Source organism: Megascapheus bottae, chromosome 21, assembly GCF_031878675.1.
Source record: "Megascapheus bottae isolate mThoBot1 chromosome 21, mThoBot2.hap1, whole genome shotgun sequence".
NCBI classification, from domain to species: Eukaryota; Metazoa; Chordata; class Mammalia; order Rodentia; family Geomyidae; genus Megascapheus; species Megascapheus bottae.
In genome coordinates, this window is record NC_143529.1 from 33,873,171 (window position 1) to 33,896,964 (window position 23,794).

At 54.4% G+C, this 23,794-nt stretch overlaps 1 protein-coding gene across 2 annotated transcripts; it reads left to right on the plus strand.

Moving 5' to 3' along the window:
- Positions 1-4,306: 4,306 nt before the first annotated feature.
- B3gnt7 (UDP-GlcNAc:betaGal beta-1,3-N-acetylglucosaminyltransferase 7) lies at positions 4,307-11,549 on the plus strand. Of its 2 annotated transcripts, XM_090355030.1 has the most exons (3): positions 4,307-4,373; positions 5,508-5,849; positions 8,042-11,549. In XM_090355030.1, exons 2-3 carry the CDS (start codon positions 5,797-5,799, stop codon positions 9,228-9,230), a joined length of 1,242 nt encoding a protein of 413 aa, XP_090211156.1. In that variant the 5' UTR covers positions 4,307-4,373; positions 5,508-5,796; the 3' UTR covers positions 9,231-11,549. The 2 variants fall into 2 exon arrangements, with proteins under 2 accessions (XP_090211156.1, XP_090211157.1); XM_090355031.1 differs by lacking the exons at positions 4,307-4,373; positions 5,508-5,849 and adding an exon at positions 6,572-6,604.
- Positions 11,550-23,794: the final 12,245 nt, after the last annotated feature.

Here is a 23,794-nt window from a genome sequence, read left to right on the forward strand (position 1 = left end):
TTACAAATCAGTCGGCTGCCCAGGGCTTCTGGGCGCAGGCCTGCTGTCAGTGTGGACAGCTTCTAGGAAGGACTTGCCCCTTTAAGGGAGGTATGTTTTGAAAGGCTGGTTAAAGTGGCTCCACTCAAAAGGGGGGCCATGCTTGTGAGCAGAAGGAAGTCAGGGTCTTGGTGAACAGGAGAAGGCGGGGTTGCTCAGAGCAGATGCAGGCTAAGCTAAAGGTAGTGAGCGGGGGCCCTGAGGGTCCAAGAGAGGTCACAGGCCTGAGGACCTGGGGGTGGATACAAGAAGCTGCTAGGCAGGCAGCAAGTTCCTCCCTGGGCCTGAGCGTGTTCCCAAGGACCTGCCAGGTGGGGCAGCACCAGCAGCAGAAGAGGTGGCTAAGGGAGGGCATGTGGGAGAGACTGAAGGCACATGGCATCTATGTGTATCTCGCCAGGCCTGCATGTATCTCAGGAGTTCTGAGTGTACATGAGTGTTGTGTATGTGTGCCTGAATGGTGTGTTTCTCTGCGTGTGTCTGTAGGTGAGTATGCCCGTGCAGCCTGTGGATGTGTGTGTTTCTGAGTTCATGTGTTCACCTGTCTGTGTTGTCAGGGTGTGTGCACACGTGTGCACGTCTGGTGAGAGACACGCATGAGTGTCTGTGGGTGTCCACCCGCGGCCCTGCCGACAGGAACCTGGGTGCAAACCCTGCAAACCCTGGCCGGCTCTTCAGTTCCTTCTTGGCCTCCCTGCCTCACATCCTGGACCCCTTAGAAATTGGCCTCTGGCTGGCGGGCAGTGCTGCTTGACTGGCTCCGGTGCCCACACGCGGGGGAGGGGGGTTCTGGGCCGCCCCTCGATCCGCAGCGGTCATGGGAAGGTCACAGGAAGGCGTAGCGGTCCAGGCCGGGGCCTCGGGATTCCAGAGGCCACCACCCCGCCCACCCCGCGAGACGCCCCGCCCCCGTGGGACGCCCCGCCCCCGAGACGCCCCGCCCCCGTGGGACGCCCCGCCCCCTAGAGACGCCCCGCCCCGGGACGCTCCGCCCTCGGGACGCCCCGCCCCTTCTTCCTTCTGGTCTCAGCCTACGTTGGAAAGTCCCACTTGGAAGAGTGGAGGTGTGTCACAGTGACCCTCGAACCGGGGCTCTCGAGAATGTTTGAAAGTCAGCTTCCTTTGAAGGACGGGGGCCTCCCTGCGGCTCCTACAGGCCCTCCAGGCTCAGCGCCGCCCCCCACTCGTCCTCCCTCCCATCCCTCCGCCATCCCCAGAAGCCCAGCTTCCCGACCTGATGCTTCCCTGGGGTTCCATCCACGGAGGTCTGGTGGTGGTGGAAACAGCACGGGCCGGCGAGGGGTGGGGGAGGATGCGGCCGAGGCTCGCCCTCGGTGAAGGACTGGACTCGGGACCTTAGCTCAAGTCGGTGCTCTACCATTTGAGACACAGCTCCACTTCCTGTTTTTTGCTGGTGAACTGGAGATAAGAATCTCACAAATTTTCCTGCCCAGGCTGGCTTTGAATGGAGATCCTCAGATCTGTTTCCAGAGTAGCTAGGATTCCAGGCATGAGCCACCAGCAGAGTACTTGGCTCAAATTCCATTTGCTTGATCTACTTAGAGTTGAGTTGCTGTCTCAAAGCTAGAGGAGTCTTGAGTGCTTTCTGCCTTGAGCCTCAAGCTGGGTTTCTAGGGTCCCAGAGCCACCTTTGCTGGTCACTGCCCCTCCAAGCCTCTCACAGGTCAGATATGGAGCCTGGGCCATCCTCTCTCTTCCCACTTCCCCTTTTGCTGTCATCTACTTTGTCAGGAAAGTGATTCTCCTCTGGTTTTAGAGGTTTGGTTCTATTGTTTGTTTTGCCCGGATGGGCCTTGATCTCAGCCGTCCTCTTTGTGGCTCCCACATAGCTGGGATGACAGGGTCTATTTCAAACTAGACCCTGATGGAAGATATCCCAAGCTCTGAGAATGCTGTCTCCCCTCCCCCACTCCCTCTCCACTCTTCCTGCTTGGTCTCTGGCTTAAAAGGAGAACCTGGTCCCCTCACTTCCCTCTGCCTCGGATCCGCATCCCAGGCCCAGGCAGGGTAGCCAGGAGGCACCTAGGCATGTGAACGCCCTGGTCCCCCAACACTGCTCTGCACAGCGGGCCAAGTGGTCTTTAGCCCCAGCGGCCTCCCCTACACGTCCTCATCATTTGACCTGCCACTAGGAAATGAGGCCTCAACATCTGCTTAAAACATCTTCCAAGATGCATGCGGTGGATCACGCCTGTAATCCTAGCTAGCTATTCAGAAGGCTGAGATCTGAGGATCTCAGTTCAATGCCAGCCCAGGCACTACTAAGCTGGGAGACTCTTATCTCCAATTAATCATTAGAAAATGGGAAGTGGGGCTTGACTCAAGAGTAGGGCAATAGCTGTGAGCTGAAGAGATCAGGGACAGCACCCAGGCCAAATTCAAGCCCCATGACCCACAAAAGAAGAAGAGGAAGAAAAAGAAGAAGAAGAAGAAGAAGAGGAGGAGGAGGAGGAGGGGGAGGAAGAGGAGGAGGAGGGGGAGGAGGAGGGGGAGGAGGAGGAGGGGGAGGGGGAGGAGGAGGAGGGGGAGGGGGAAGAAAGAGAAAAAAATGAGTGAGCATGAGAGTGTGTGTGTGTGTGTGTGTGTGTGTGCGCACGCGCGCGCGTGCACTCACAGGGACTTGAGCTCAAGGCCTTGTGCTCTCATTTGGCTTTTTTCCCCTGAGGTTGGTGCTCTACTACTATGTCACACCTCCATTTCTAGCTTTTGGCTGGTGGCTAATTGGAAAGCAGAGCTGGCTTTGAAACGAGGTCCACGGATCTCAGCTTCCCGTGTGCCCAGCTAGGACAATAACCTTAGACCTCCATCCCACCCCGTGCTCACGTGCTGTGCTCACCTGGCAGTCACTCTGACTGCCGAGCCTGGCCGGGGCTGCCCCAGGCCTGACTTCCCCTCCTTCACACTCAAAAGCGACCTACTGCTGCCAGGGCAATTGAACCAGCACAGCTCTCCACTCCCCAGGCCAGCCTCTGCCTAGGGTGGCCAATGGTTCCATTCTGCTTCCCATTCTCTGGGGCCCACTTGGTCCTCTGGAGCCCTCCCCAGGGTGCACTCTGGCAAGTCAAATGTCTCCCACACCCTCCTGGGACTGGGGTCACTAGTGATCTGGATTTTCCGAGGTGGGGGCGGGGAGGGGTCCACTGAGCTCCCCGTTCAGGCCAGCAAACCGAGGGGAACAAAGTGACCTTGTGGCTTCATACTCCCACCCCAGCCCACCTGATCCCCCCCCCCCACCTCTCCATTCCCCACCCCCTACTTCCTGCCTGGAGCAGAGACAGAGAATCAGTGACAGATTCCATCTGCCAATCACATGGCAGCTCCTCAGGGCTGGGCCATGGAATGGCCAGCACTAACAACACGCTACCGCCTGAGCCACAGCTCTACTTCTGGCTTTTTGGTGGTTCACTGGAGGTAAAAGTCTCAGGAACTTTCCTGCCCAAGGTTCCTGGTTGCAAAAGGCAATCCTCAGAGCTTAGCCCAGGGGCTGGGGTCACCGTGCTGTGGACAGAGAGAAACCCAAAGAGCCCCCAAAAGAACGTGATGACAGCGGAAGCCTAACCAGGCTCCCCGAATCCCCTCCCACCCCCTCCCTCACACTCAGGGATGCATGCGTTCAATTACCAGTCATGTCCTCACGTTGTCACAATGATTCCACGCTGACACTTTTTCTCAACTGACCAGATTCCACTGGCAAACACCCAGGTGGTCTTGGGTGTGTATGTGCGCAGGCGCGTGCACACACACACACACACACACACACACACACACACACACACACACACTCCAGGTTCTGATAAGGCCTGTCATGATGCCCACTGTGTAGGGGACACTCATGTTTCCTATGCGTCATCTACACACGATGCAGACAGGAAACTGAAGTCTCAAGGGGACAGGCCACGTTCCCCTTGTGACAGCCAGGAAGTACCCAGCCCCCACTCAACTCCCACCTCTGCAGTACCAAACCTGAGCTCACAACTATTTCTTTCTATCTTTCTTTCTTTCTGTCAGTCTAGGGCTTGAACTCTGGGCCTAGGTGTTGTCCCTGAGCTCTATTCAACACTATTGTTCTACCCCTGGAGTCACAGCTCCACTTCCGGTTTTCTGGTGGTTAATTGGAGGTAAGAGTCTCATGGCCTTCATGCCCGGGCTGGCTTTGAGCTGTGATCCTCAGATCTCAGCGTCCTGAGTAGCTAGGATTACAGACATGAGCCACCAGCGCCTGGCTTCACAACCCTTTTTTATCCACAGCTCAGTACCCTCCCCAGGCACCAGAGGAACCCCCAGCAGGGGTAAGAAGTCAGGGCTAAAGCCAGGTAGGTGATTCTCCACACTGTGCAAAGCAGGGAGAGGCCTTAGCTCTTCCTGAAGGTCCCAACAGAAGGGCAGAGGAGAGAACCCAAAAGCCTAGCGGTACCAGGCGTGGCAGTACTGCCTGTATTCCCAGCAATGAGGCTAAGGAAGGAGGACAGAGGGTAGAGATCCTGTTTCAAACACACCCCAAAGCCCAAGTGCCCCCCTCATAAAGGGGAACAGGTAGGCAGGGCTGAGCCAGGGTTAGGAGGAAGGAAGTGCGGGGGACTGACTGTAGGCTGCAGACTGGGTCCTTGTCTGGGTCCTCGTCCCAGAATCCTCCCTAAGTCCCCGATAGGAACTTACAAGTGTTGAATAATATTCCACTGTACTTTTAGGTTTTCCTCCCCTTCCAGGGGGCACTTGAGTCCTAATGTCAAGGTTTAGTGAAGCTTCCCTTTAAATATAGGAACTCTTCACTTAGGGTCCTTGGCTTCCACTGCCGAATAAGAAAACTTAACATGGTAAGAAAACTTAAGAGCTTTACTGAGTAAATAAGCAGAAATCAGGCCAATGGACAAAAAGCCGACAAACAGAAGGGCAGGGGTACACTCTCACAGTATGTGGGCTCCCTCATAGAGGGAGTACTCAGCTTCTAGGGCTGCTGGGGTATTTACAGGCTGAGGCAGGGGGTCTGGCTTCAGTGTTATGCAAAGATAGGTGCTTGTCTTTGCTCAATTAGAGCAACTCCAGGTGTTACTTGGAGTTTCCAAGTAAGAATGTATCCTGCCATAAAATAGAAACGAGACAAAGAAGGCACCCTGTTATCTGTATTTTGGGCAGGTAACTTCATTTTTTCCTCTGGAAGGCATATATTCTGTCAGTTAGCTGTTAAATTGGGTCAGGTGTGCATCCTTCAGGAAGAAATGCATTCTGTTGTCTTTAGCAGGCTTCAGATTCCTTAAGTGACCCTGCTTCACTGAGGGAAAGGCTGATGGGACCCAGCTGGGCCTCCTGGGCTCTCAGTGTAGACCCAGAGGGGAAGTAGCTCCCTGGGAGAAGCGCCTGCGGCAGGGATAGGAAATTGTCTCCACAGCCAGGCAGGCTTCCTGGGTTACCTTACAAACTATGAGACCCCCGTGTACTTCTTCCTACAGGAGGATTTACTCAGCACCAACCGAGTCATCTGAGCCCGAGGCAAGAACCAGCTTGACCTATAGTAGCCCCAGGATGGAAGCTGACTGTTAAATGGAGTTACACAGCCAGGCACTGGTGGCTCACACCTGTGATCCTTGCTACTCCCGAGGCTGAGATCTGTGGATTGCGGTTTGAAGCTAAGAACCTGAGCAGGAAAGTTCCTGGAACTCTTTGTCTCCAGTGAACCACCAAAAACCAGCGGAAGTGGAGCCCCTGGATCAAGTATTCCAGAATTAGCCTCGAGCGAAAATGCTCAGGGACGGAGCCCGGGCCCTGAGTTCAAGCCCCAGGACCGCCGCCAAGTAAGTACCCGACCACGGCAACGTGGCTGTGCAGGGTGCCGGAGGCGGGGTCTCGGCTGGAATCCAGCTGCGCAGCAGGCTGAGGTCTGAGGACCCGGCTCCCAGCCGGCCCAAGCCGCCGGGTCCGGGCGACTCCCCTCCACCCGCCTGCAAGAACTGGAGGCGGAGCAGGGCCAGGGGCAAAGCGCCCGGCCCTAAGAGGCGGCCAGCAGACCCCGGCAGTGGGTGTGGTGGGGACCGCGGGAGTCCTCCTGGGCCCCGGCCGCCCCGAGCCGGCCCGGAGCCTGGACGCCGGCTGGGGACCGCGCGCCCCAGGCGGGCGCCCGCGGGGATCTGTCCCGCCGTCCGCCCGGACGGGTCCCCCTGGGGCCCCGCGGGCGTGGAGGCGGGCGGCGTCGGGGTCCCCGCGTCCCGGAGGCCCCAGTCGGCCCCGGGAAGCCCCTCGATCCCGGCGGCGGTGACCCCGGACGGGCCCCGAGGTGAGGGCGCGGGGGGCGGGGGAGGAGCGCGGCCGGCGTCCGCAGCACCGAAGGGGTTAACGCACCTGGGCCGCCGCCCCTGGGCCCCTCCCCCGGGCGGCCGGGAAAGCGGGGCGGGGGCGCGGCCCGCCTCCCGCCGCCTCCGCCGCCGCCGCCGCCGCCGCCGCCGCCGCCGCCGCCGCCCTGAGCTGCAGCCGCGCGCTCCGCTCCGCCGCGCGCCCCGCTCCGCCGCGCGCCCCGCTCCGCCGCCCCGGCTCGGGCCGCCATGTCTCTCTGGTGAGCGGGGGACCCCGGGCGGGGTGCGGGTCACCGCGGCCGGACCTCCGCCGGGGCGCGCCGAGGGGGCGGCGGGGATGCGGGACCGCGCCGGGACGGCGGGCGGGCGGGCGGCGCGGGGCGGGCGCGGGTCCGGGACGGCGGGCGGGCGGCGCGGGGCGGGCGCGGGTCCGGGCGTTGCGGGCCGGTGCGCGCCTGTCCCCGCCGCCCGGCAGGGTCGCCTCCCCTGGCGGGCCGCCGCGTCGGGGCGCCCCCCTCGGCCTCCCATCGGCCCCCCCTCGGCCTCCCCTCGGCCTCCGCTCCCGCCCAGCTCCGGCCTCGCCGGCGCGGCCCGCCAGCTTTGCCCCCCACCCCGCAGGTGGGGCAGGCGGGGTCCGCGGCCCCGTGCGCGCCCGGCTCCCCGCCCCGCCCCGGGACCGGGGAGTCCGCGCCCCGCTCCCGCAGAGCGTGCAGCCCGGAGTCCACCCCCGGCACCTGGGTCCCACGGGGAGAATGACCTGTCCCCGCGGGGAAGCCACTCTGCGGGCCCGCGCGGACCCCGCCGGGAGCTGGGATGCCGGCTCGGGGGCGCGGACCCCGGCGGGGGCCACGCGGGGGGGGGCCCGGACTTGGGCTTCAGGACTGGGTGCAGCGGGGTTGTCACCGGGCAGGTGTCCCCTTCCCGGGCGGAAGGCTGGCGACCTCACTGCTGCTCCCGGGGTGCGAGGACAGACATGGAGGCATCAGGGCTGCCGTGTCCTGTGGGGCCTCTCAGCACTCTCTCTCTCTGTCTCTCTCTCTCTGTCTCTCTGCCTCTCTCTCTCTCTGTCTCTGTCTCTGCCTCTGCCTCTCACATACACACTCGCGCCTAGGTTCCCTGGCAGCAGAGTTGGTGCCAGTGCTGTCCCCCTCCTAGTGACCCTGATTGAGCTCCCAGGGAAGCCAGTGGGGGCAGTAGGTCCCTGTGTGCCACAGCGCAGGTGACATAGTATGTAGCAGAGCCCTCCATCCTCCCTCTGCCGCATTCCTGGGAGATGTGGCCCAGTGAGGGGACCGTGAGGCCTCATTTGCAGCACCAGGGCTGCTTGGGGTCAGGGGAGCGGGAGAAAGCAATCAGGAAGGTCTTCTTTTTCTGTGTGCCTGTCCTGGGACTTGAACTCAGGGCCTGGACACTCTCCTCCAGCTTTCGTATTCTTGAAGCCATCTGCTCCACCACTTGGAGGCACAGTGCCATTTCCGGCTTTTTGGCAGCCTCCCAGACTTTACTGCTGGGGCTGGCTTTGAAGCTCATTCCTTAGATCTTAGCCTCCTGAGTTGCTAGGATTACAGGAGTGAGCACTGGGAACTCCTGACTGCCTGGAGATTGGAGCCCCCTGACTCCCCTAGGGCTATGGAAGCCTCCAGAAGGGATGCCAGAGAGTGGGGGCTCACCTTCCCCTCCTCCACACTTCTCCCTAGGAAGAGAACCCTCTATAAGAGCGTGTGCCTGGCCCTGGCTCTCCTTGTGGCGGTGACACTGTTCCAGCGCAGCGTGACCCCCGGGCAGTTTCTGCAGGAGCCACCACCGCCCGTGCTGGACCCCTTGAAGTCCAGTGAACTCCTGGTGAGCCCCAAAAGCTTCTGGAAGAGTCCCAAGGAGGTCATAGTGGCCTCCACGGAGGAGGCGCCTCGAGGGCCCCCAGTGTGGGATGTGGCCACGGCAAACTGTTCAGCCAACACCAACTTGACGCAGCAGTCCTGGTTCCAGGGCCTGGAGCCACACTTCAAGCAGTTTCTGACCTATCGCCATTGTCGCTACTTTCCGATCCTGCTGAACCACCCCGAGAAGTGCGAGGGCGACGTGTACATGCTGATCGTGGTCAAGTCTGTCATCACCCAGCACGACCGCAGGGAGGCCATCCGCCAGACGTGGGGCCGCGAGTGGGCGTCCGCAGGCCCGGGCCGGGGCGCCGTGCACACCCTCTTCTTGCTGGGCACGGCCTCCAAGCAGGAGGAGCGGACCCACTACCAGCAGCTGCTGGCCTACGAGGACCGGCTGTATGGCGACATCCTGCAGTGGGACTTTCTGGACAGCTTCTTCAACCTGACCCTCAAGGAGACCCACTTCCTCAAGTGGCTGGACATCTACTGTCCCCACGTGCCCTTCGTCTTCAAAGGGGACGACGATGTCTTTGTCAACCCCACCAACCTGCTGGAGTTCCTGGCCGACCGGCACCCGCAGGAGAACCTGTTCGTGGGGGACGTGCTGCGACACGCGCGGCCCATCCGCCGCAAGGAGAACAAGTACTACATCCCGCAGGTGCTGTACGCCAAGGCCAGCTACCCGCCCTACGCCGGCGGCGGCGGCTTCCTCATGGCCGGCGGCCTGGCCCGCCGCCTGCACCGCGCGTGCGACACGCTGGAGCTCTACCCCATCGACGACGTGTTCCTGGGCATGTGCCTGGAGGTGCTGGGCGTCCAGCCCACGGCCCACGAGGGCTTTAAGACCTTCGGCATCTCCCGGAACCGCGGCAGCCGCATGAACAAAGAGCCCTGCTTCTTCCGCTCCATGCTGGTGGTGCACAAGCTGCTGCCCGCCGACCTGCTGGCCATGTGGGGACTGGTGCATGGCAACCTCACCTGTGCACGGAGGCTGCAGGTGCTCTGACCCCCTGGGGCCCCCAGTCCACCCGGGGGACAAAGTTCCTGCCTTGCACCCTGCCTTTGGCTTCCAGTGGAAGGGGCAGGGCCGGGGCCTCTGTGCCCCGGGGTACGGTTGGGAGCTGGGCTCCCCGGTAATCTGTGAAAGTGTGTCTAGGCTGGGGTCACTGAGGACAGCTCAGTGGCCCTGCCCTTGCCCTGATAAGAAGGGAGGCAGACGCCTCTGGAGGAACATTGCTCAGGTACCTGGGTAGCCCGGTGGGTCTGTGGCTACCTCTGTCACCCATAAGGTCTCTTCCTGTGAGTGCCTGTCCCCCCTGGCCCGGGCCGACCTTGCAGCAGAAGCTCAGCCCCCTGTGCAGGCTCACTGGGCCTCGTGGCCCCTGGGTCTCCCAGCTGTGCCCTCTCAGGTGTGGGAGCGTGCCTGGCCACCCCTCCAACTACCTCAGCGCAGGCTGCCCTCCCCCCCAGACCAGGGAGCAGGTGCCCTGGCCCCCCATGTCCTGGTGCTGCCTTACCACAGCCCAAGCCCAGGACCCCCACCCTCTCACCCAGGCTGGACCCCTGGTCAGAACCTGGTCTGTTTGGCCCAGGCAGTAGACACTCCTATTACTGTGAAGTTTTATTTATGAAGAATGTGGAGAGGGGCTGGGGGCTGGGGTCTCCTCCCTGCCCTGGCATCCTCACCCCCACACCGAGCACGCCCTTGCCCTTTGTAGTGAACTCCACACCCTCTACCCCTGCCTCCCCAGGGCCTGCTCAGACTGAACTTCCCCGGCAAAGGGGGTGGGCTGGCAGTGAAGGCTGGTAGCCATGGTGGGGCGTCCTGGCAAGGATGGGGGGATTGTCTATTTTCTCAATTAAACAAGACTAGTTGCTGCAAGTATGACGCAGCTGGTTCCTTGTTGGTCGTGCCTGTTGGGTTCACAAGGATGGCTTAGAAAGGCCCAGTGGGTGGAGAGTACGGGGGCTCGAATGGGGGGTGGGATGCAGGCACCTGTTTCAGTGATCAGCTGAGGCCCTGGCCCAGGTGTGGGCCAGAATCGGCTTTCAGTCAGTCCTCCTGGGCAGAATCGAGGGGGTAGGGACTGCGGCCTGTGGGCTCGCTGGTGCCCAGGTTGCTTCACGTCTGGAAGCTTTGGCCTGGGCTCAGTGGGGTCCAGCCTGGGAGTGGAGGTGACTCCCTGGGCAGGGCCCTGGGCCTCGCTGCTCTGTGTTGAAGGCAGAAGCTCCCTGCCTGCACCCCACTGAGGATCCTCCACTATGGGCCCAGATGCTCAGATCCAAGTCCCTGAGGAGAAGGGCCAGGCTTCTGCCATCCACTCACCCGTCTTCCCACTGGGCCCTCACTGTCAGTCACAGCGACCCCACAGCTCCATGTTGAATGCAGGGCCCTGGGTTCTAAAACATCCAGAATTCAAAAATAATGGCACCCAACCATTAAATCAAGCACAGGCCCTTTTGGGTGGCCTCTGTGCTTGGAGCGCACAGCCTGTTAAAAGAGAAGCCTAAGCCAGGTGCAGTGGCTCACGACTATAATCCTTGCTACTCAGGAGGCTGAGATCTGAGGATCGTGGTTCAAAGCCAGCTGGGGCATGAAAAATCCATGAGACTCTTATCTCCGATTAACAACCAGAAAACTAGAAGTGACGCTGTGGCTCAAGAGGTAGAGCTCTAGCCTTGAGCTGAAGAGCTCTTTGAACAGCACCCAGGCCCAGAGTTCAAGCCCCATGACCAACAAAAAAGGAGAGCGAGCGAAGCCTAGGAGGCATGAGAGGGCAGCCTGGAGGACCACTGAGGCAGGCCCGGTGGAGGAGAGGAAGGGGCTGCCTCAAAGGGCGGGGGAGACGAGGTGGACAGCTGCGTAGCTGGACACGGAGGCTGGCAGGGCTGGTTCTCAGGCTCAGGCCCTCTGGATCCAGGAAGGTTTCTAGACCCCGGTGCTGAGGACCAGGGAGCAGGGGTGTGGGAATGGAGCAATCCAGGTGTGAGAGAAGCAGTTCTGCACCCTGCACGCCTTCCTCGGGCTCCCTCGACATGGCTCCAGCTGGGGCCTGTAGACCGGGAACCAGGATGGCCGGTTCCCTGGCTCTGCCCCACCTGGGTCACCTGTTCACTCTCACTCCTCTGCCTCATAATTTGGGCCTGGGACTGTGCCTGCCAAAGGAACCCCTAAGCTGGAAGTGCCTCTCCCCTACCTAGCATGGTGGGGTGCCCACACCAGCCCTGGGCCTGTTGCACAGTCCTAACTGGATACTGGAATCCTAGCTACTTAGGAGGCTGAGTTCTGAGGACCAAGGTTTGGAGCCAGCCTGAGCTAAAAAGCCCATGATTAACAAACAAAATGGCAGAAACAGATGTGTGGCCCAAGTGGTAGAGTGCCAGCCTTGTACACAAAAAAAAAAAAAAGCCAACTGAGAGCAAGAGACTCTGTGTTCCAGCCCTGATACCAGCACAAAACAAAAAGAAATCTTGTGGCCCTGGGCACATGCAAATAAGGGCTTGGCAGAGCAGGGAGCGTGGTCTGGTGATGGAATGTTTGATTCTTCTGTGCCACATGCACAGAGAAAAAGCCAGAAGTGGTGCTGTGACTCAAGTGGCAGAGCCCTATCCTTGAGAAAACCCAAGGACAGTGCCTAGACCCTGAGTTCAAGCCCCAGCACTGGCAAAAAAAGAAATAATAAGGGGTTGGCAACCTGATGTGCAAATGTCCCTTCACAGTGACTCAGTGTCTGAGCTTAGTCACAACAGTCAGGCAGGGGACCAAGCAGAACTGCTGCATCCTTCACCCTGGAGATGTGGAGGAACTTCCAGCCCAGCCCCAGCTCCCCTGTGCCCTCTGCTAGCTTCTTGTCTGACTTCTGCTGCCCTTTTTCATTCTGCCCTGGCCTGATCCTCATTCCTGGCCTTCTAAATCTTGGCTCCCTCTGAAGACAAACCCGGCCTATTCCTTTGCCTAGGTCCATGGTTTAGCATTTTGTGAAGCAGTGGAATATGTAGGAAGACAGTTATATTCTTTCTCTTTTTTTTTGTACTAGCCCCGAGGACCTAGATGCTGTCCCTGAGCTTTTGCTCAAGGTTAGCACTCTGCCACTTGAGCCACAGCTCCACTGCTGGCTTTTTTGGTAGTTTATTGGAGGTAAGAGTCTGATGAACTTTATTGCCTGAGCTGGCTTTGAACCACAATCCTCAGATCTCAGCAAGTTAACTTTCTAGGTGTTAAGCTTGCTTGGGCTAAGGGACTGGTTCCATGACCTGAGGAATCTGGTGTGTGAAGCTCATTTTAGGGTAGAAAGATGGGTCAGCAGAGAAAGGTCAGAGAGGCTGTCTCTGGGGTCTTCCCGTCACTCAGTGTCCCAGAAGGCTGGACTCTGAGGTATCATTTTCTGGCCCCTAATACTGATAAAGCCATTCAATTTAGCTGGCCTAGTGGTAAGCATTAACATGCCTAATCAATATGACTTTTAGCTCAGGGTACAAATACATAGTTATATTTAAGTTTTCCCAGCTGGGCAGGATGCCAGCACCAAGGGAAGAGGATTGAGAGTTTTAGACCTGCTTGGACTACACGGCTCAAAGCCATCCTGGGCTACATGGTGAAACTTGTCACAATAAATAAATTTTCTCACTAATTATTCCACTCCTTCACCTTTGTTGGCAGAAAATGCAGTCACACTCTTGAAACCTATTCCACAAGACTCCGGGGGCGGGGGTGGGGGTGGCGCTCCCTGCTATTCTCCTTTGTTCCACACAGGGGCACTGGCGAGCACAGGTCTGCAGAACCTGATGGCTTCTACAGGCTGCCAGTGAGAGTCCAGGGATGAAGCGTCCTTCCCTGTCCCCAGCTCCATGAGGGTCCTGGGGGCACTGGGCCCTGTGGCTGATTGTCTGCTGCAGGAAGCCACAGACTCACTCACCCAGATGCTGAAGCAGCTTTCCAAGGCCTCTGCTGACTGTGACTTTCCTCAGTCTCCAACCAGGCAGTGCGGGATGGTCTTCAGGCTTTCTTCCCCCCCCCCCCCACCAAAACCCAGGGCTCCACGGGCCACCACTTCCAAGTGTCCCCTGTATGCTGAGGGGCCTGGGAAAGGGCAGCCTTTGTCCCCCTCAAAGTCTCTGAGCTTCCCAGGTGCCTGCTTTGCCATATTTGCATAACTAAAGACCACTCAAGGCGTCCTTGCTTAACAAAGGAAGCCTGTTCCTAGGTGACTTAAGCTGAGGGGTGCGGAAGCTTCAGGAATCCTGTGCTACACCGACTTCCTAGGCGGGGGGAGAGAGGACTCAGGGTCCAGAAGGGTCACCTAGTTACTGAGTGATAAGGGGAACTGCAGCCATCTTGGTGTCTGTCCCCTCGTTGTCCTCTCGCACTGGGGCCTCTGCACCGAGCGTTTGTGTGTGTGTGTTGGGGGGGGAATGCCAAACTTTTCTCCTGGGGCAAAATAATAAGTCCCAGTAAGAAGTCAGGGCCAGTGGCTCACACGTGTCAGCTTTAGCTACTCAGGAAGCTAGAATCTGAAGACTTAAGGTTCAAAGCCGGCCCATGGGTAGGGAGTTTGGCCTAGTGGTAGAGTGCTTGCCTAGCATGCACGAAGACCCAGGTTCGATTCTTCGGCACCACATACATAGAAAAGAGCCAGAAGTGGTATGGTGCTGTGGCTCAAGTGGTAGAGCTCTATCCTTGAGAAAGTCCAAGGACAGTGCTCAGGCCCTGAGCTCAAGCCCAGGGCTGGCAAAAAAAAAAAAAAAAAAGTACATTTTAAGCACTTCTTACAGTGCTATATGAAAAAAAGTTTGTGTTCTAATGTGTGGCAGAGCAATAGCAGAAGTGGTCCCCCCCCCCTCCGCCATCTCCATTGTCTTGGAGTTCGCCACCCCCCCCCCCATCTCCATTGTCTTGGAGTTCGCCACCTCTTTTAAAGCCTCTGGTACCAGGGACAGAAAACTCCTGTCACCGAGGGAGCTCTCGATGGACTCTCTAATGTGGAAAAACCAGTTTGCCTCCGGTTTGCAATTCAATTCCTTCCCTCAGTCAGTGCAAATGTATTGTGCCTGGGCTGGTAGGGTTTTGGCTTGGAGCAGCCTTCAGTCTGCCTAACATAAATCTCTAACACATGCACTTGAGACGTGAATGAACCCACTCCTGAAAACCGCATTCAACACTTGCTTTTCTATTAAAACCAACACAAGCTGGGTGCAAGTAGCTCACGTCGGTTGTGGGGCTTGAACTCGGGGCCCAGGCGCAGGGCTTGAGCTCTTTTGCTCAAGGCTGGCGCTCTGTCACTTGGGCCACGGCGCCACCCTTGGCGTTCTGCGGGCTAACTGGACAGAGGCCCCGGAACCCCCGAGAGGTGGTGCAGGGGTACCCGGGCTCCTTTCTAGCACGGATGGCTTCGGGGTGCCGCAGGGGCTCCCGCCCTCCAGGGCACACCCCAGGCAGGCGGCAGCCGGGACCCCCACTCTCCTGACATCCTGAGGAGCCAGCACTGCTGACGTGAGCCGCCCTGCCTGGCATAATCCGCTTTCTTCTTGGTTTTATAGAGGAATCCCTGGCCAGTGACTCCCTGGGAGGCTTCTTGGTGACTGAACCACCCAGCAGGCAGTGGTGCTCCTGGGCTGGGGTAGCTCCATGGTCATTGGTTTTGGATCTGTTCTGTGTCCCCCAATAGTTTGGTCCCCAATGTTATAGGGGAGATGATGAATTCTTCCTTTGTTTGTTGGCCAGCCGTGGCTTGAACTCAGGACCTGAGCTTCTCATGGATCAAGGCTAGCAAGCTACCCCTGAACCACATTCCCAGCACAGATGACACATTCTTCTTTTTTTTCGGTCAGTCAAGGGGCTTGAACTCTGGGCCTGCGCGCTGTCCCTGAGCTCTTTAGCCCAAGGCTGCACTCTACCACTTCAGACACAGCACCACTTCTGGTTTCCGGGTGGTTAACTGGAGATAAAAGTCTCAAGGACTTTTCGTGTCCAGGTGAACTGCCATCCTCAGATCTCAGCGTCCTGGGCAGCTGGGTGACAGGCCTGAGCCACTGGTGCCCAGACGACTGCATGTCAGTGGCTCACACTTGTCAGGAAGCTGAGATCTGAGGATCATGGTTCAAAGCCTGGACAAGTCCTAGTCCCTGAAATTCTATTTCCAATTAACGAGCAAAAAAGCCCGAAGTAGGCTGGGCACAGTGGCTCACGCCTGCAATCCAATCGTAGCTACTCAAGAGGCTGAGATCCTAGGATCTCAGCTTCAAAGCCAAGCCTGGGCACTAAGGCAAAACAAAACAAACAACAACAACAAAACACTTGAGACTCTTATCTCCAGTTAATCTCTAGAAAACAGGAAGTGTGGCTGTGGCTCAGGGGTAGGATGGTATCCAGGGTATGGCAGTAGCCTTGAGCCCAGGGACAGCAGCCAGGCCCAGCAGCCAGGCCCAGAGTTCAAGCCCTATGTCCCACAAAAAAAAGAAAAAAAAAAAGAACAAGCACTAAGTGACTCAAGTGAGTGGCAGACTGGCAGCCTTGAGCACGAAAGCTCAAGGACACAGCTCAGGCCCTGAGTTCAAGTCCCAGTACTAACACACACACTCACAACCCTTGAAAAGATTGACATGGTTTTCACAGAACAACTAAATTTTGCAAGAGTCAATTGTTTTTTTTTTTTTTAACATATCAACATAAACAATTTTTTAAAAAATTAGGGCCAGGAGTTTGGCCTAGTGGTTAAAGTGCTTGCCTAGCATGCATGAAGACCCGGGTTCAATTCTTCGGTACCACATACATAGAAAAAAGCCTGAAGTGGTGCTGAGGCTCAAATGGTAGAGCTCTAGCCTTGAGAAAGTCCAAGGACAGTGCTCAAGCCCTGAGCTCAAGCCCAGGACTGGCAAAAAAAAAAAAAAATTAAACTTAAATTCAAAAGCATACTCTCAGACAAGTGTATTTGGGACAGCAAAAATGAGATTACAACTGGCAGAGAAGACCAAAGATGACCCATTGTTTTTAATGAGCTTACAGTATATGAAATTATCTCAAAAAGAGATGAGAAGTGGGAGATATTTATACATCAATATTCAATATCTGCTCTTTACTTACTGAAGGTTTTTCCCCCAGAAATTAACTCTCTGAATCCCTTGGGCAGAGAGATGCTAGAGTAGAGAAGATACTGCAGGTTAGACACTTGTCTACCCCATCTCAGGTGACCTGCTGAGCTCTCACATCAGCCAGCTGCATGTTTCTGTCTGAATGCATCCACCTGTTAATTAGCTTTTTTTTTCTTTCTTCAAACATAGGAAGCTCTTATCTCCAACTTGGTTATATTTTTTCCCCAGACTCTATCATAACTGTAATATCATGTCTCCACTTCATGATGTATTTTCAAACCAAGTATTTCATTTAACATCAAAACATCCTTGAGATGAAGCTGCTTCATTTTACTATGAAAGAACTTCAACCAAGTTAATTTAGATATTTTTCCCATAAAACCGTAAGAAGATCAGTTGCTGCTGTTCAAACTTGGCTCAAGAGCCAATTGTTATGAAAGGAGATGAGCAACACGGGAGTTTGTCCTCGTGGTAGAGTGATCTGGGCTCAATTCCTTGCTACCACATACGTAGAAAAAGGCAGAAGTGGTGCTGTGGCTCAAGTGGTAGAGCCCCATCCTTGAGAAAATCCAAGGACAGTGCTCAGGCCCTGACCTCAAGCCCCAGGACTGGCAAAAGAGAGAGAGAGAGAGGGAGAGGGAGAGGGAGAGGGAGAGGGAGAGGGAGAGGGAGAGAGAGACTAGCCACTCAGGAGGCTGAGATCTGAGGTTTGGGGTTTTAAGCCAGCCTAGGCTCAAAGTGGTAGAGGTCTAGCCTTGAGACAAGGCCCTGAGTTCAAGCCCCATGACAGACAGACAGACAGACAGACAGGAAGGAAGGAAGGAAGGAAGGAAGGAAGGAAGGAAGGAAGGAAGGAAGGAAGGAAGGGGGACAAGAAAGAAAAGAAGGAAGGAAGGAAAGAAACAAAAAGAAAAAGAAAGAAAGAAAAGAAAGGAAGGAAGAAAGAAAGAAAGAAGGAAAGAAAGAAAGAAAGAAAGGAAGAAAGAAAGAAAGAAGGGGACAAGAGCCTCACATGTCAGAGTAGCCATTCTCCTCCTGGAGGTTTGCATACAAATTAAATGCTCAGAGACCTATCATTTGTTTAATCTGTAACACAACAGCGCTACCTATAGGTATCTTCTGAGAATGCATTCTGTCTTCAATTGCTACTTGCAGAGAAGCTGCAGTGAATCTGACATCTTAGCATCTTCCTTTCCCAACTCCGGCGCGCGCGCGCACACACACACACAGAAGACTGAAAAAGAAAAATTCTATGAGCTGGGTGCGGGAATATCCCTGGATGGGCCATTCTGCCTTCTTTGCAAAGGAAAGCCTGGACAGAAATTCAGTCAATTCTAGGTGGTCCTTTGAACATAGACCTATTTGGCCTTACAATAGAGTAGTATTACTAACTAAAAAGCCCAGACTGAGTCATATGCCAGTGGCTCACACCTGTAATCCTAGCTACTCAGGAGGCTGAGATCTGAGGATTGTGGTTCAAAGCCAGCCCAGGCACTAAAAAGTCCACGAGACACTTATCTCTAATTAACCACCAGAAAACTGGAAGTGGCATTGTAGCTCAAGGGGTAGGGCCGTGGCCTTGCACTGAAACGCTCAGAGACAGTATCCAGGCCCAGAGTTCAAGCACCATGATAAAAAAAAAAAAAAGCAGCATCTAAGGGCAGTGCCCAGGCTCTGAGTTCAAGCCCCAGGACTGGCCAAAAAAATTTTGTTGTTGTTGTATATTTCTTCCTTTTCCAACAAAAAACATATACATATGTATGTGTATTTTATGCATACAATACAAATTTGTACAATAATCAAATCAAACCAAAACTGTAACAAAGGAAGATACATACAACAAAATTAAAAAAAATATTTGGCCAGTCCTGGGGCTTGAACTCAGGGCCTGGAAACTATCCTTGGACACTTTTTTTTTTGCTCAAGGCTAGGCTTTGCCACCCGAGCCACAGGGCCACTTCTGGCTTTTTCTGTGTATGTGGTACTGAGGAATCAAACCCAGGGCTTCATTCGTACTAGGTGAGCACTCTACCACTAGGCTATGCTCCCAGTCTAACAAAATAAAATTTTGAATTTTTTTTTTCAATGCTGGTCCTGGGGCTTGAACTAATGGGCCTGAGTGCTGTTCCTGAGCTCAAACTAGTTTTGCTTAAAACTAGTGCTCTATTACTTGAGCCATTGTTCTACTTCCAGCCTTTTTTTGCATTTAATTGGAGATAAGAGTCTCATAGACATTCTTGCCTGGGCTGGCTTCAAACCACCATCCTCAGATCTCAGCCTCCTGAGTAGTCAGGATTATAGGTCTAAGCCACCAGCAACTGGCTCCAAACTTTTTTTTTTTTTGCCAGAACTGGGGACTGAGATCCTGGGCACTGTCTTTGAGCTTCCTCAAGGCTACCACTTAAGCCACAGCACCACTCCTGCCTTTTTCTGTGTATGCGGTACCACGTATTTAAACCCAGGGCTTTGTGCATGCTAGGCAAGCATTCTACCAGTAGGCCACACTCCTGCCCCCCCCACCATAATTCTCTTAAGTGATTTATACCCAAGTTGTAGGCCCTGAGTTCAAGGCTTAGGACCAGCAGACAGACAGACAGACAGACAGACAGACAGACACACACACACACACAGAGCTCAGGGACAGTGTGCTTCACTGAATTCAAGCCCCACTACTAAAAGAAAAAATAGCTAAGCCAGGCACGGTGGCTCCCACCTGTAATCCTAGCTACTAAGGAGGCTGAGATCTGAGGATCAAGGTTCAAAGCCAGCCCAGACATCAAAGGACCTGAGACTCCAGTTAACTTCTAAAAAATGGGAAGTGGGGCTTGGCAAGGGTAGGGCGTTAGCCTTGAACTAAAGAGCTCAGGGATAATGCCCAGGCCCAGGAGTATGGTGGTGGCCTTGAGCTGAAGCGCTCAGGGACAGCGCCCAAGCTGTTCATGGGACAGTTCAAGTCCCATGACCCACACACAAAAAAAGCTAGGTGTGGTGGCATATGCCTGTCATACACTATGTGTGAAACAGAAACAAACTGTCCCAGGCACACACAAATATGACAATAATTCTGAGAAATAAACACAGCAAAAAGGGCTGAGTGCGGCCGGGAATTTGGCCTAGTGGTTAAAGTGCTTGCCTAGCATGCACGAAGACCCAGGTTCGATTCCTTGGTACCACATACATACAAAAAAGCTGGAAGTGGTGCTGAGGCTCAAGTGGTAGAGCTCTAGCCTTGAGAAAGTCTAAGGACAGTGCTCAGGCCCCGAGCTCAAGCCCAGGACTGGCAAAAAAAAAAAAAAAAAAAAAAAAAGGGCCCGGGAGTTTGGCCTAGCGGTTAAAGTGCTTGACTAGCATGCACAAAGACCCGGGTTCGATTCCTCGGTATCCCACATACAACCAAGCCGGAAGTGGCAGAGACGAGACACAACCAAACCGGAAAAGTGGCAGAGACAAGACTGCGCCGGCGACAGAGAGCGAAAGAAGCGAGCTGAGCTGAAGTGAACAGAGCCCAACCGAGTGGTGGCCGGAGCGAGCAGGACCAGAGCGTGCGGGAGCGAGCCGAGCCAGAGCCAGCGAGGCCGGAGCGAGCGGGGCCAGAGCGAGAAGGGGCCGGAGCGAGCAGAGCCAGGAGCGAGCGAGAGCTGGCCGGGCCGGAGCGAGCGGGGCCAGAGCAAGCCAGGAGCAGGGCCGGGCCGGAGCGAGCAGGGCCAGAAAGAGAAAGGGGCCAAAAAAAAAAAAAGGGGGCTGAGCGCATGTTTGAGTGCCTGCCTAAAATGTACAAGGCCCATAATTCAAATCTGAGTACTCTCACATCCTAAATGGCCTCAGTGAACACTATTGTTCAAGGAAAACAGTAGGCAAACCTGCACTTTCAGAGCAGAGGAAGGAAGCCATCGGACACCAGGTCACAGTGTCTCACCTACACTCCAAGCTACTGGTCACAAGGAAAGCAGACCCAGTACATGCAGTGAACCGTTCGCTGAGGTATTGTCCTCTCCAGTTGCAGGGATTAATGGCATAGCCACCATGCACTTTTTTTTTTTAATTTGGCATGGGATTTCAACTCAGTGACTGGACATAGTCCTTGAGCTCTCTTGCTCAAGACCAACACTCTACCACTTGATGGCCACTTCGGGTTTTTTGGCCACTAACTGGAGGTAAAAGTCTTGTGGACTTTCTTGCTGAGGCTGGCTTTGAACCATGATCCTCAGATCTCAGCCCCCTGCGTAGCTATGATTATAGGCATGAGCCACGAGCACTCAGATCTACTTTCTTGTCTAACTAATTGGAGATGAGTTTAGATGAGTTTCACAAGCTCTTCTTGTGGCTTAAAACCAGTCTTAAGCCAGGAGTGTGGCCTAGTTAAGAGTGCTTGCCTAGCATACACGAAGCCCTGGGTTCCATTCCTTGGTACCACATACAACAGAAAAAGACCAAAGTGGTACTGTGGCTCACACATCAGAACTACAGCCTTGAGAAAGCTCAATGACAGTGCCCATCCCCTGAGTTCAAGTCCAGAAGTGGCAAACAAAAAGAAAAACCACAATCTTCAGATGTGTCTCCTGAGTAGTTAAGATTTCTGGTATCATTGGGGCCTGGCACAGTGGCTCACACCTGTAATCTTAGCTACTCAGGAGGCTGAGATCTGAGGATCAGGGTTCTAAAGTATGGGCACTAAAGTCTGCAAGACTCTCCAATTAACCACCAGAAAACTGGAAGTGGTGCTATGGCTTAAGGGGAAGGGTGGTAGCCTTGAGCTGAAGAGCTCAGGGATAGTTCTCAGGCCGAGTTCAAGCCACAACCGACCCACCCCACCCCCCCAAAAATAAAAAAGCTGGTATGAGCCACAGGTACCCAGCTATCTTTCCATTTTGTGAATATTAGTTTATATTGAGCTCTATACTGACATTTTCTTTTTAGCACTTGCACTTCCCTCGGTGAAAATCTAACCATCACACTCATAGGTGTCCCTTCGCACACAGCAGGTTCGCTTGCTTGGCTGTTTCTCATCACATTGAGATGTTCCCCACCTATTTGTTTTCCGTTTTCTTTGATTCCATTCTTTCTCTTCTTGGACCCAATTACATCCATAACACAACCTGGCATTGACATTGAGACTTTTTTCTTCCGAGCTGCTTTTTATGTTCAAGTCCTAGGGCTTGAATATAGGCGTCCGAATCCAGCCTCTTTTGCTCAAGGTTAGTGCTCTACCATTTGGGCCACATTTCAACTTCTGGCTTCCTGGTAGTTCAGTAGACTGGGCTTTACTCACATCTCAGCCTCCAGAGAAGCTGCTAGACATAAGCACAGTTACTCAGCTAACCTGGTTTGTGTATATTTTTGCCAATCATGGGGTTTGAACTCAGGGCCTAAGCAGTCCTTGGGCTTTCCCAAGGATAAAGCTCTACCACTTGAACCACAGTACCACTTCTGGCTTTTTTTCTGTGGTACAGAGGAATCAAACCTGGGTCTTCTTGCATGCTAGGCAAACATGAAGCACCTCCACCATCAAACTTCCTGCAAGTTATTTAACATCGTTTCACTGATAAGGCTGTTATTGTCCCCCAGAAATCCTAAGTGGGAGCAGAGATGACTTTCCAACTATTTGCAAGCCAATATCCACACACAGGTCACTTTGTTAGATGTTATTTCAGGACCTGAGTGCTCTCCATCTGAGCCCCTGTACCACTTCTGGCTTTTTAGTGGATAACTGCAGTCTTGTGGACTCATGCCGTGGCTGGCTTTGAATTATCCTCAGATCTCAGTATGATGAGTAGCCAGGATTACAGATGTGAGCCACCAGCACTCATAACTTCTCCGAATAAAATGCAGTCTCCTATGTCACTGGATAATCCGTCGACTTTCCTGGGTTTCCAGTCTGAGGAGTCTTTCTGCAGAGGCCTAGCCTTATCCCTTCATTTGAGTTTGGAAATACACCTTTGTTGGCAATTGCCAGTGTGGAGTTTTGCTGCCATCTGCTGGAACAATGTGACAGGTAGTGACAACCATTTCTTGAAGGAAAAACTTCTCTAAAATGGCTGAAAACTACAAATTGTTTAGTGCCAACCTGTAACTAACTGTAAAACCTCACCAAACAGACCTCCTCCTGCAGCAACAGGGGTTTGGACTTGGCCCATGTTGGATAAAGCATTTCGGGGTGAGGGGAGAGGGAGGAAGGATCGGAACACATTCGGCAGTGGGTAAGTGGCCAGGGGCTCACTCCTGTAACCCTAGCCAATCATGAAGGCAGAGATCTTGAGGACCCTGGTTGGCTTGAGCCAGCATGGGGACATCTCCAATGAAAAATCAGAAAACCAATAAGGGTGGTGTAGCTCAAAGTGGTAGAGTGGTAGCCTTAGGTAGCCTTAAGCAAAGCTCATGGAGTGCCCAAGCACTACTAACTTATCTAAACCAACCATACTGAGAACCCATTTGACATGCCAGCATTCATACAACAGCGCAGGAAAAAAAATGACAACTACTCTCAGCTTCCACCTAAGGCAGGTGACTCTAGGAGGGGGGAGAACTTAAAGCCTTCTATACAAAGGACTTCTTCCCATACACACTTGGTTTGTTGGGTGGAATGGAGAACCCAGACTTAATAGGCCCAAACCTTGCAGCCACTTTGGGGTGATGCGAGGCTGCAAGAAGGGCCAAGGGCCCATCATAGTGTTACAAGTGCTGGGATGGATGTGCACAGCTGTGGGATCCTTAATGGGCTTTCACTAGGGCCCCAGTGACTTCCTGTTCTTTCTGCTGAGAGGCTACCTAAGCCACCGCTCCTCTCAGCTGAAATGATAAGCAGTAGCACTTTCTTACCTCTGCTAATCCAGTCAGACTAAGACCAAACTAAGCACTTACCTTTTTTTGGGCCAGTCCTGGGGCTTGAACTTGGCCTGAGCACTTGGGCAGCTTTCTCAAGGCTAAAGCTCTACCACTTCACACACAGCACCATACCCAGGTTTTTTCAGTGTGTGTGGTACCGATGAATGGAACCCAGAGCTTCATGCACTCTATTACTAGCCACGCCCCTGTGCATCCCCCCTCCCTCCCTCCTATATTCTTAAGATGTTTTTTTAACACCTTAACTAAATATCCTACTTTATAAGATGTGGTATGTTCATTCATCCAGTAGATTAGACTTTCAGGGTATTATGTATGTTAATACATACAAGGCAATCTCAACTGAATCTACAAGACTGCCCAAATCCACTGAATTACTTTCTGCACTGGTTTGAATCTTTTTCTTAAGTGCAATCTCTAGGCCATGATCTCAATTCTTCGCTGGAGCTGACAGATGCATACTGCCATGCTGTGCCCAGCTTCAATGGACTGTAGCCTTGCATACCTCTTGTCTGGGCTGGCTTGGAACCTTGATCCAAGTAACTAAAATGACAGGTACAGCACATGACACTACTCAAACAGGACTATTCCATGTGCACCACGGGGGGGGGGGGGGGTTGTGAGCAATATGTCCCTCACCAT

What these genes read in the sequence shown, in the direction of transcription:
- B3gnt7 (XM_090355030.1), top strand. Translation starts at nt 5,797, where the DNA reads ATGCTCAGGGACGGAGCCCGGGCCCTGAGTTCAAGCCCCAGGACCGCC. An exon ending in AGCCCCAGGACCGCCGCCAA is followed by an intron (nt 5,850 to 8,041) that starts GTAAGTACCCGA and finishes ACTTCTCCCTAG; the next exon opens with GAAGAGAACCCTCTATAAGA.